This window comes from Ipomoea triloba, chromosome 8 (genome assembly GCF_003576645.1).
Source record: "Ipomoea triloba cultivar NCNSP0323 chromosome 8, ASM357664v1".
Classification (NCBI taxonomy): domain Eukaryota; kingdom Viridiplantae; phylum Streptophyta; class Magnoliopsida; order Solanales; family Convolvulaceae; genus Ipomoea; species Ipomoea triloba.
This window is the reverse complement of record NC_044923.1, coordinates 487,822-500,148: the sequence shown is the minus strand read 5'-3', so window position 1 is coordinate 500,148 and position 12,327 is coordinate 487,822. Positions and strand designations below refer to the sequence as shown.

Sequence of the window (12,327 nt, the reverse complement as noted above, 5' to 3'; positions counted from 1 at the left end):
TTTTTTTTTTTTTTTTTTTTTTTTTTTACCATTTCAAGTTTAAATCTTATATTTTGACATTCTTTTCTCTTTAATTTAGCATGGATTTTGAGAGTATGATGATATGCTGCATGCTATGCTTGTAATTCCATGAAAAATGAAGATTGTATAAATCCATGGTATGTATGTAGTAGTCAACGCATGAGAGTGAGGTTTCATAGTACAACAATAGAAGTCATAAGTCTGAGGTTTCATGATTTTCAGTGAAACGTTTCCCCTTTTTTAGTGATTGAGCAAAACTGTAACACACATTATTATAGGACAATCATGATTAAAAAAAAAAAAAAAAACTAGAGTTATTGCCATTATTACTATGTTTTCTTTTTCTTGATGTTAGGGGTATATTATTAGTCCAACATAGCCAGCTTAGGCTGCTTAAATCCCAATCCACAAGGTCCTCCGATCCTAGAGTCTCAAACTCTCAATGGAAGAACTAATAAGTTGCTGATGAATTTTATGGTTTGTGAATGTCAATATTAACTTCTTTAAATTGGTCAATTAGTTTAAATTAAGTTCTGTCCAGGCACAACTTCATTAATACTAGGATTTAAATTGATTTATGCCCATACAAGTCTTCGTTAATACTAGGATTAGAACTACATCATCCTCACTGTTCTTGCTTAAAGTCTTAGATGATGAAATAACTCATAAATTTAAACATTATTCTGTTGTTACTAATGAAATAAAGTTATTAACTTTTTACATTGGGTGTTGCTAAAAAAAAACTTTTTACATTGATTAACCAGTTAAGATGTGTTCCTCTACGGAGCCAAGTTTTCATTAATACTGTTACAATGTGTTGGTGGGAAACTGAGGAAATCAAAAAGAAAAAGAGGTATGGGCACTCATGGTTTCCACTGATCTGATCAACTTTTTTTTTCATTTAAATTTTTGGGAAGAATTTGCCTAGGATTTAGGGTTTATCATCTATCTATGAAGAGAGAGAGAGAGAGAGAGAATAGAGACATAGAGTCACATCTGGATACACGTGCACAGCCACTGCAAATAGTTCCTTTTCAAGGCAAAGCAAAGTAACGTTTAGCGTTATACAGTCTGGACTGACCAGACCAGACCAGAGACCAGAGACCACCTCTTTTCTTCATTTTCCGAAATCTAGGAAATGAGGGTTTTGTGCAAATGCTATTTTTAGGGCCGACAATCTCACACTACCTCGTTTCATCTTCAACAACAAACTCTCTGAATTCGTGGGGTCTAATAATAACAACTCGACTTTGATTGAATATGACAGGATGGAGTCTAATAATAACTCGACTTTGATTGTGAAATTTTTGGAGAATAAATGAATTGAATATTTTGGAGAGGTTTCTTGAAACACAGCTCAGATTCCTTGCACCAAAGCATAAACCCTTTTCACAGTTTACACCTTCCCACATTTGTTTGCTTTTTATGAAACATCCCATGTATTGTGATTCAAGCTTATCCACTCTCTTTCTCTTTCCCTCTCCTCGATATCATCTAAAAATTAATCTTCAACTCTTCATATGGTTCACATTGGTATATTATATCAAGAACTAAATACGTTCTGTTGAGTAATTGTTCAAAATCTTATATCCACTCCATCTTCTCTCGTTATGATCTCCAAATTAACCATCAACTCTTCATCATATGATCCTATTGTTATATTATGGATCGGATTATATTATATTAAGAACTAATTAAGAAGTTAAGGGATTTTTCAAAAGCTTATAGCTAGCCTAATAATAAAAGTGTGGTCTAAGTTTATCTTTTAACATTTTCTATGGTCAGACTGTTATATTATATCAGGAATTAAAGAAGTTGTTCAAAATCTTAATGTCTAATATTATAAGCGTTAAGTTTAACAACCCCCCCCAACCCCCCCCCCCCTCAATATGATCTCTAGATTAACCTTCAACTCTTTGTGTGTGTCTACTGGCCTTTTTGGTTTTGAGTTGAGCCAATTATTTTGGACAACCTAAACTCGATTACCTCATTGTGATCTTTTTCAGACTAAAATCATAAGGAAAATTTACCTAGAATGCATCTTTGAGTAATGATGTAGACTTTCCCATCTATGATATCAATGTCTAAACTAATGTCAATTTTAGGGGTGCAATGATTGGGTTCTAGCCAAAGCATCCCCCTTTATTTTTCAGTTGGGAGTTTGGGGTGATTAAGGTATCCATGATTCCATGTTTGGCCTGGTAGGGTGATGAATGTACACAGCATTTCTATACTATTCTATTCTATTCTATTCTATCACATTTGTACATACACAATTAAATTTCGGATGTATGGATAGGGTAAGACAGCGGCTACAACGTTGGTCCATTCTACAGTGCCGGAGATTATTGCACAGTGGTCCTTATTTAATCATTAATTTATCCGACCACCTATCCTAGATTTCTACAGCCATGGCTTTATTTGTGAAGAGTCACTCTCAAGGTATGGCCGGCAGCTCCCAGAAATCTTGCGTTACACAAATCTTCCTCGTTCTTCCATTGATCAGGGTTTCAATTTCCCCGTCACTCGATTAAAAAAAAAAAAAAATTTATGACCCACGTGTTGATTGAAACCCCTCAAAAAGTAACCAGTCCACACACATAAATATGTAATTTAACTATCAGCCTAGATTTAATTAAGATGTAACACATACTTCAATTACTATAACATAATACCTGATGCAAAAGACATTGATACTAATTACTAGGTAGACTTTCCTTATAATAATAAAACCAAGTAATTCTTGAAAATGCTACCATGGATTTTACATATATTTGCAATCAATGAATGTACAGGCAAACAAATTGGAATCATTTACAGTGGTCTAACTTACCAAGCTAGTTAATTAAGCCTATCAATCCAAGAATGTGCTGGGTATTAGCACAAGGTCTATATATGGCATGTTTCAGTGTCAATAAGGATTGAAATGGCATGCAGTGACTCTACTCAACCCAAAAAATTGATTGACCAATAATTCTTGCTACAAAATCAAGCTAACTATGTTGATACAATTATGTCAACGTTGAAGGTTCTTGACATTATTCAAGAATAATCTATCCTCATTCGTTTCATTTCCGCTTGGAAGCTTGGGCTTGATGTTAATGTCTGGTGTGCAAGAGTCCTGATATCATCTCGTGAACAATCCCGGGCAATACGTACTAGTTCCCATAAGGCGCCCCCGTTGATCAAATCCTTTGCATTCACCTCTGAAAATTTTAACAGTTTATGCATATTATGGCAGTCGGGGACTAAAATCACTCGTTGGCCTTTCGTTTAAGCGTAGAATAAGAAGTATGCATACCTAGTTTTGCTAAATGGCAAAGTGCTAGTTCGGTATGGCGCCTAATTGGTGATGCTTCATTGTTTGCGTTCTGAATTATCCATGTCGTCGCTCCATTTTCAATAAGAAGAGACTTCCCCATCTTCGTTCCTGTGAAAATGACAGACTCGATCCTGAGATGGCTTCCCTAATAGAAGCACTAGTTATATATATCACGCTCAGCAAGACTTGTAGATATACTGAAACGAGCATATGTATGCTTCCTAATTTTGGCGGGACAAAGAAACAATATGAGCCACTCACCTTGAGTGTGTGCTCTGGATTCGCATTTAGCAAAGTTAGCAATTCCACGAGCAACTTGAGCAAGAACGTCGGGATGCCTGCACCTGACCATTCCTAACAGTGCCTTGATACCCCCTTCACCGCTTAGCCTTGCTTGTAACTTATCTGCAAACCGTATTATATATCTCATCAGATGTAACTAACAAGTGGATGTCACCATCTAAAGAATATTCTGCCAAAGTAATTCCGAAAGAAGTCTACAATTTTGGATGGATTCTACCATATTTGTTATAAATATATCAAACTAAAATGTAAAGAAAAGAAAAATCAAGTAGACAAGTACGGGAATTATTTTAAATGTGAGAATACCATTGCCACAGAGGTTCGCAATAGCTCCTGCAACCATTCGAAGAGTTTGAGGATCTTCAGCATTCATTGATGTCAGTGACAACAAGCTTATGCCTCCCTGGGACATTATAAGCTCCTGATTGGTCTCTGTTCACAACGAGATATGAAGTTAAATAGCAGACATTTTGCATTTAAGCCAAGCTAAGATCAGCAAATGTCATATCTTGATGTATGCTTGAACTTCGAGTATACAAGAATGTAATGTAAAGCTCACCATTCATGGCAAGATTTGCAATTGCACCAGCGGCAACCCTGAGGATAGTCTCATCATTTGAGCTTCTAAGTATTGTCAACAACGATGTAAGACCACCAGCTTTAACGATTTTTTCCTGATTTGCCTCTGAAAACAAGATAACAAAAGTACTTTCATTTCATTTTTGTTTCCGTTCAGTCAAAAGCAACTCAATTGCCAAATGAATTGTGAATAAAAAAGACTAGAGGATATTACGTGTAGAATTTATTACCTTCAGCAGCTAGATTTGCCACGACTTTTACAGCATGGATACGAACATCGGCGTCTTCTGCTTCAAGTAGCGACAATATCTTCTGCAGTCCCACTATTTGAAGGCACGTTAAGATAACACAGACATCCACTTAAGTATATGATACTCAGAATTTATAACTTGAATAGTTTTCACCACCTTGTTCAAAGAGGTTTGCCATTGAGGCCTTCTCTTCATCTCCAGAATCTCGCAGCTGTTGATGTATAAACTGATGGTGTGGAGAATCTAGACTGCTAGGCAGTGTCGTAGTCCCTCTATCAAGGTCCCTAGTTGTCTACAGGAACACATAGAATTTGAAGTTTTAATCTTCTCCAGATGATTTTCAAATATCCCCCATTTATTTTAATATAATATGGGCCACAAATCCACAATCATATACCTTATCAGCTTCAAAACTTAATTGCAATAGACGATTTTGTAATATTGATATTTCTTCATCAAGCCTTGCTTTTTGCTGTGCCTCATCTTCCAGCATCTTGCGAAGCTTTAAGATCTCAGAATTTCCAGCTGCCTAGTCCCATGAAAATATCCTTATTAAACCCTCGATTCATAAAAAACTAAAAAGAGGAATAAGAAGGTGCTTGAAAGATTTGATAATGGTTGCGAGACACCATACCTCTGACCTTTTCCATTGTGCTACTTGATTTTTAAGATCAATAATTTCTTCTTCTGCAGCTTTACGTAAAAGAGTTTCTTGTTGAAGCAACTTTTTAATCTCAGTAGCATCCTCAGAAGCAGAACAAATAGTAGGCTAAACATAAAGAACATCAAGAAAATAAACACATCAAGTGTGAGACTTCCAATGCAGTTGTAATTTAGTAACCTCAAAAATCATATTGCCATTATTGGGAAAGTAATATTAGCAAACAAATCAAAACTAGCAAACCCATCAAACGGAAGTTACCTCTCTGCTGGAAAACTTGTTGCAACTGTCATCATGGACAACCTTTCCACGCCTTTCTTGATTTACGGCCCACTGCTCCTCTAGCTTCTTTATCGCATCAGCATACTCTTTTTGGTACACCATTCTCTCATTCTGTAGTATGCACATAACAAATCATATCCACAGAGGAGTTGGCTAGTAGGAAGAATCGTGCTTGGAAGGAAACAGAAGATCTAAATATTCCTTCTGGTATTATGAATCTTCTAATATTGTTTGCAGGAGCTTTAGCTTTGTTTAAAAAGATAATAAGAGTTGCTTAATTGGATTTTCTGTCTTTTATTTACTAGGGCATCTCTAGTTATTACCATTAGATCTTTTCTTTCATAAAATACTTTCATTATGTGTCAATGTGTGAAAACCATATCTTCGAAAATGTTGTCTTCATATCTCATATACAGCAATATTTGATTACCTCCAATAAGTCGGCATAATTTCTTTCCGCCTCAATGATTCGGTTCTGAGCTTCTTGAGCGATCCTCTCTATTTCGTCTTGAAATGATTTCTGTTGCCTTTCATGTTCGGCGATTAGTTTGTCCAATTGAATGTCAAGTCTTCTGGACAAACCTTTGTAGTCAAATTCTTCTTTGATTTTCAACATATTCTCTACCTTCATAGCCTGCACAATCACAAAAAGATAATATCCACCCAATTACAAGAATCAACACATAACCATAACATTGAATGATAATACGATAATTTTCTTTGAATGTTATGGTTATGTGTTGATCTCTCCCCAAGAAAATTTAAGAGACAGGTACTAAGTTTACCCTTTGTCCAAATGATATGGTACTTGCTGTCTCTCCCCTGTGACGTGGAGAAGGGCCAATGGTAATAACTAATGAAGTCCGTGCAGTGCCTGCAATGGAAATATAACACAGCGAAAACATTGAACTAAGACACTGCACCATCAAACAACGATAATGTCTCAATGCTGACATGTGAAACGAGAATTAGGTAGGAAACCATGACTATGTGCAACTGCCTCTAAAAGTAAGTGGCTACGTAATAGTAGTGTTTCCATGCCAATCAATGAACATATGAAAAGGCTATGCTTTATACATCTGCAAAAACATACCACCAAATGAATCTCGAAGTAGTCTTGTGAGCTTTGAATCACGTACTGGAACATGAGCACTGTTTTCGGCCAATGCATTAATGCACTTCCCTAATGCACTCAAAGATAGATTGATAGACTTAGCTTCCTCTAATGTGTGAGCCTCGCTTCCTGTGACATATATAAAATGTTAAACACGCATGAAAAGGAAAGTTATACCTCAGAAAGCAAAAAGAAAGTAAGAGTCAAGAAAAATAATTAAAGAAATGTGAGAACCACATTATTAGAAGAACAAATAATTCATGTATAAGTTAAAAAGGAATGAAATCAATGAATGATTGATATTTGTTACACAGGGACTCTGCAACTTCACCTGACTTGTCAATGCGCTCAGAACCAGCAAGATCCACAACAACTAGCTTGCTTCTGCGAACAATGGGTGCCTTCAATGTTTTAGTAGCCAAATGAGACGTACCATTTTCACTGTAAATAGTAGAACCTCTACCCTTGACGTGCCTTTTAATGTGTAACTGAAACAAGAATGAATTACTGCCACATAAGTTTTCAGAAAGCTTATGAACATATATGCAGGATTGCAGGTTCAAAGAACTAGCTCAGGCAATTTGTACAAGAAACCATTAACTTTATTTTATATTATTCTTTTCTTTTTGGGAGGGGATGGGGGGAAGAAGAAGAAGACATTAGTTTATAAAAACTGTTAATTTCATTTACCATCAGTATAGCATGACTTCGGGAAGATTCTGTGTTCAATTTAGTATTAGCAGCAAATCTATGAGCTTCACCTAGTCGAAGTAGCTCCACAAAGCTCTTTTGGTCTCTGATTTCTATAGTAGTCGCCCCAGGTAGTGAAACATCTCCCGTTTTAGGATCTTCAACTATGGATATATTGTCATTAGATGGATCGAGGAGATCTTGTACAGTCTCCATATACAGCTGCATTGCATAAGTTGTAAACAAAATTCTATTAAGAACATAAAAATTCAATGCAGTATCTCAAAATGTAAATAAATATTTCTTGATTATTCTATGGTGAAAGACAAGAACCTGCAAGTAAGATACAGAAACAGAAACAGCTTCGTTCTGTGGTGATAATTCAGCCAGAATATCTTCCATTGCTCGCACCATGATCCCACGATCAGCTGCATTTTCTTCTCCTAGCCGCCCCAGAGTGTAAGTTTTTCCAGTCCCTGTTTGCCCATATGCCATGATTGTTCCATTATAACCCTCCAAGACACTCTGCCAAAGTAATACAGAAATACATATAGCTTGAACACGAAAAGGAAATATCTTCTGCCATCTTTAAAAATTCTATCCACAGCTAAAACCGCTAAATTGAAGGGAAGAGAAGGGTTGAGAATCAGCTTAAATGAAACCTACTTGTGAATCAATTGTGTCAAAATTAGCTTACTGCTTGGGTCAATTTCACACACTTCTTGAAGCAAAGAAACAAACTGGCAATACAGCCAAATGGAAAAAAATTCAATTCATTATCCACAACACATGCAAATTACACATTCCAATATTGTAGCTGGCTTATATATTATAGGGAAAATTGTAATTTATGCCCCTCCATAATATGCCAATTATCAATTTTTGAAAACTGTACATATATTGCCCCTCCCGTACTGATAGGAGGGGCAATATTTACACCACGGAGGGGCAATATATGTACTGTTTTTGAAAATTGAGGGGCAACATTTACACCACTAATAATTCAGGAGTGACATCGATATTTGGCATATTATGGAGGGGCAAAAATTACAACTTTCTCTATATTATATATATACAAAAGACAAGATGCAACTTAAATCACAGCACCTCAACAACAGGCTTAGCCACAACTTCATAAACTCGCTTTTGTGAAGCAAACTCTGTAAGCACTTCATCAAACTCATATGTATCTGTATCCCAGTTGTTCCTCCGAAGTTTCAACCGTTTGAGCTGAAAGAGGCAAAATTAGTTAAAACTAACTGAATTTTGTCTCAGAAAAAGAAAATTATGTATAAATGGGAAACCTCTGGCTGCAATTCAACACAATCAGCAAAATCAGCATCAGCCTCCATCTCCTCTGCATTTCGAGGCCGCAATCTCACCGCAACTCGAACACGCCCTGAAACTGTCATCCAATAAAAACCTCAATTGAAATCAAAGAATAAAGCTTTCTAGGAATTTGATTAAAAAAATCAGGTAAAGCTTCAATCTTTACCTCCGGCATCGTCTTTTCCGGGCGTTGCAGCTGAGCCGGTGCTGTTTCGCCGGGGACCTGAGCCCGGAGCCGGAGCCGAGGTCTTGGGTTTAAAAGACGACGGCTTTGGAGCGAAATTCAAGGATAATGACCTGTTGGTATCCATTTTTGGAGCTCCTTTGGAAAGGGAGCCGTTTCTGAAACTCGTGGTGGCCATTTTCGCATCTCTTCCCGTGCCGGTGAGCTCAGGCGTGGTTTGGTTAGCAGTTTAGAGTGTGGGATAAAGAGTGGGGCGAGTGAGTCGTGACTCGTAGAAACACGGGAAAACAGAGCGAGTGGGGTATGGGGGAGTTAAGAGTTAAATCGGGTCATGAAGATGTCGTGGTGGCCTGATGGGTCATCGCCATGGATTTCATTTTTTTCCTTTTCCTTGCGCCTTAATTAGTTTTTAGTTAGTGTTTACGTTTGAAATTACCAAAAGATCCCTAAAGAATTTAGAAAAAAATATTTTTTTTTTATCTTAATAACCAATAACCAACCATTTTAATTAATTTGACTATAAATCTCGGTTACATGGCAGATTAATTATAATTTCAAGGACTTTATCGTTTATAGAGTTAGGTTGTATCCTAACGGTCTTTCGTTTCCGAAAGTGTTTATACACAAATGCAATTAAAGTAAAATTATTAATTTTTATTATTATTATTTCACTAATTAAATTTATATTAAGATTCTGTGTGAGAATGCCTATTGGTCTTATTGGTTTGTCGACAAAAAATATAAATTATTTTACTTTATTGTGATTTTTTCCTAAAAAGTTCACTCAAAGCGCACATTTAGATTGCGGTTGAGGGTTTTTTGGTAATTATGAATTCTGAGTCAACTCGAGTAGGGCGCATAATCTGGATCACGTTTGCTGTTAATGTTAATTATTCCAATAATAATGTTGTAGTCAAGCGGTCAAGGCGGTAACGGTCTTGTGAATTTGAATTACAGTTGGTAACTCGAACTGCCCAGATTTGTTTAATTACACAAATCCCCCCTATTTTCATTTTATTTGCATCTACCCTGTAGCTCTTTTCTTTCAAATTTTCATAATGAAATGAATGAATTGGGATTTGAAATAAAGTGTCCAAAAAGGATATATATAATGCCAATAACTTTTTAGTCTAGTGCCACGAAGTAACTCTCTCCAATGAAAGAAAAAGTTAACACTGATATAAGATGGGGAGATAAAATTCGAATCTATAATTTTGTCAATAATTACATGTTGCATGATTTGAAAGAAACTTTAGACCAAATTACACGAAGCCTATAACATCATTGTCCTCTTATTAATTGCAAGGTTGATGCTCACTAATGAAGTTCACATGCATTCTGTCAGTATGTACCAATCTCAATAATTTCCCACAATAGAAAGCTGTTTTCTTTAAGAAGGAAGCAAGCAAGATCTCGTGCACTTGTAAGAAACTCCACATTCAAACAAAACCCAAAAATCCAGATAGATGATGAATGAAATGTTGAAGGGACTTTCTTCGAAATGGTGGTTGAGTAGTCTGAGTATATATGACTCTTATACCAGAAAATCATGAGTTCGATTCTTGTTAACACTTTCTTGGTCGAGCTCGTTGCACAGGCCACAGAATATTTCTAGTGCAATTTAGTGTATATTATCGAGTAATGACTGCAGATTTCTTTCGTGATTCAATAAAAAGGAAAAAAGATTCAAGGGGCATTGAGTCTGTCGCTGAAAGTGCAAAAAGTTAGAAGTGATGGTTGGCCCATTCTACCCACAAAAGTAGTAAAAGGTTGGACTTGCAAGGCGCCAAGAGGACTTGTTATGTTTAAGATGAAATCAACTTTCATTGTTTGATTTAAACTCTTAATCATTTGAATGCCCACTACTTTCTTTATATACACTAAAGACTTTTGTTCAACCATCCCAATTGCTCTTATAGAATGTGTCCAATTACTCTTATAGAATGTGTCTCAATTGGTCTATAAGCCTTCAAATGCTTGTACACTAATATCTATAATAAAGTTAAATTTGTATATCTCAACTGATTATTTTAAGTTAGTTAACCAGTTGAGTTTTTTCTAAGATATATAAAAATTGATTCTTGATGGACAATTGTTGTTAGATTGTTGAGTTGAGACCATTTTATATAACTCTTTAGCGCATAAAATATTGTGTTGTTTGTTCTTACATGCTCTTTCATTCTTCTAAAATTCCAACTGTCCAAGTTGAATTTAAAATCAGTGTGGATAAGAAGGATTTAGTTTAAATACCAACTCGATCCTCTTGTACTAGTGGGAGGTTCGCCTTTGATTACTATGGACACACTTTAGAAGATATGCCATATCTTATTAAAGTAGGAAAAATCTTACTGTATGTACGTTGAATTGTCATTAGTACCTTTTAATAAAAGGTAGATTGTTTTTTTATAACTAAGTTTTTCAGTTTTATCCGACTATATCCCTCATCTATAAACTCGTCTCGAAACTTTTGAGAAGTTAAACTGAATCAATCTAACTTCAAAACTTAAAACTAAATTATATATTTCTGTAATTTCGCGACAATATATCATATACTAATGAATGTGTTCTGAAATTGATGAGAATGTAAATTGAGAACTTTGAGGTTCAACACTAAACTATACATTTCTGCACATTATGAGATCTATTGAGTGCATCATTTTTCACGTTTTAGGTTCAAAAGTGAAAAGCCAAAGGCTAAAGATGAATGAAAGCAAGTAAAGAGTGGTCAATGATGGATATGATGGGGATTTTACATTACATTATTGGAGTTCATTATCATGTCATGTATGGAGTAATTGGAGTAAGACTCTTCTCCTAGCTCCTCCATGGCTCCATCTTGACTAGGACAATTCAATGTAAACTATATTTTAGGCAACTAGTCAAAAACATCATTCGACTTGCAAATGGTATCATGGTATGATCCGAGTTTTGATACAATTGGGAATCTTAGAACCTTTGTATTTTGTCTGCCTTAACCAAAGGATTAGCTTTGGCTATGGCGTCTCTTCCTTGGGCTTTGAAGTCAAACGTGCAATCATGCTTCTCCGGGTACCTATGGGTCCCACAAAATGTGCGCCCGCATCTGCACTCAAAACCCATCACTCTCACCTTCTTCTTGCAGGCGTCACACCTGGTCGGCGGCGGCGGCGCCGCCTGTCTCCGGCTTTGCTCCGCCGTGACAACCGGTGCAGATTTACTCGGCGGCGGCGAATCGGGTTGGAGTCTCGAGTACAGCGCTAGCTGCTCCACCGCGGCTTTGGCGAGCGCCGCTTGCCGCTCCTTCAGGCGGAGTTCCCGGAAGCAGCTGGCACAGAGGCCCATGGTCGCCGCCGTGCCGGAGAAGCCGCAGCCGTTGGCGCAGAGAGCGGTCTGCGGCGGCGGGAAGCCCGTGCCGCCGCCCTTCATCTTGTTCGCATCTGATCCCATGCTGACTTAATCGAATCAAACGATTTGATGATCCCTCAGAAATTAAAGAAGGAAACTGGGCTGGAGATTAGTGGAAGTGAAATTTGGATTATGTTTTAAAGATTGAAGCTTTAAGTATGTGTGTATATATAGTAAGAGAGTTTTGTTTAAAAAATGATTTGGTTA

At 36.7% G+C, this 12,327-nt stretch overlaps 2 protein-coding genes across 4 annotated transcripts; both read right to left on the bottom strand.

Annotated features, from left to right (window-relative positions):
- Nucleotides 1-2,761: 2,761 nt before the first annotated feature.
- Nucleotides 2,762-9,068, bottom strand: LOC116027438 (kinesin-like protein KIN-UB). Of its 3 annotated transcripts, none has more exons than XM_031269073.1 (19): nt 8,719-9,068; nt 8,528-8,622; nt 8,331-8,453; nt 7,557-7,748; nt 7,224-7,445; nt 6,865-7,021; nt 6,513-6,662; nt 6,205-6,293; nt 5,850-6,053; nt 5,399-5,530; nt 5,111-5,245; nt 4,874-5,005; nt 4,633-4,768; nt 4,456-4,548; nt 4,206-4,331; nt 3,953-4,078; nt 3,605-3,748; nt 3,323-3,451; nt 2,762-3,227 (listed from the first exon to the last, which is right to left on the bottom strand). In XM_031269073.1, the coding sequence occupies exons 1-19, from the start codon at nt 8,912-8,914 to the stop codon at nt 3,064-3,066; spliced, it is 2,745 nt and encodes a 914-aa protein (XP_031124933.1). In that variant the 5' UTR covers nt 8,915-9,068; the 3' UTR covers nt 2,762-3,063. The 3 variants fall into 3 exon arrangements, with proteins under 3 accessions (XP_031124933.1, XP_031124932.1, XP_031124934.1); XM_031269072.1 differs by having other exon boundaries at nt 8,528-8,628; nt 8,719-9,067; XM_031269074.1 differs by lacking the exons at nt 8,528-8,622; nt 8,719-9,068 and having other exon boundaries at nt 7,557-7,699.
- A 2,312-nt stretch (nt 9,069-11,380) lies between these two features.
- On the bottom strand, nt 11,381-12,289 carry LOC116027147 (zinc finger A20 and AN1 domain-containing stress-associated protein 7-like). Its single transcript, XM_031268584.1, has one exon. The coding sequence runs from the start codon at nt 12,160-12,162 to the stop codon at nt 11,683-11,685; it is 480 nt and encodes a 159-aa protein (XP_031124444.1). The 5' UTR covers nt 12,163-12,289; the 3' UTR covers nt 11,381-11,682.
- Between the last annotated feature and the right edge of the window lie 38 nt (nt 12,290-12,327).

Excerpts from the sequence above, each read along its gene's own strand:
- LOC116027147 (XM_031268584.1), bottom strand. The coding sequence starts at position 12,162 with ATGGGATCAGATGCGAACAAGATGAAGGGCGGCGGCACGGGCTTCCCG.
- LOC116027438 (XM_031269072.1), bottom strand. The coding sequence starts at position 8,914 with ATGGCCACCACGAGTTTCAGAAACGGCTCCCTTTCCAAAGGAGCTCCA. Across the intron at positions 6,663-6,864 it reads TGAGCGCATTGACAAGTCAG|GAAGCGAGGCTCACACATTA; the intron begins GTGAAGTTGCAG and ends TATATGTCACAG. Across the intron at positions 5,246-5,398 it reads ACAAGTTTTCCAGCAGAGAG|CCTACTATTTGTTCTGCTTC; the intron begins GTAACTTCCGTT and ends CTTTATGTTTAG.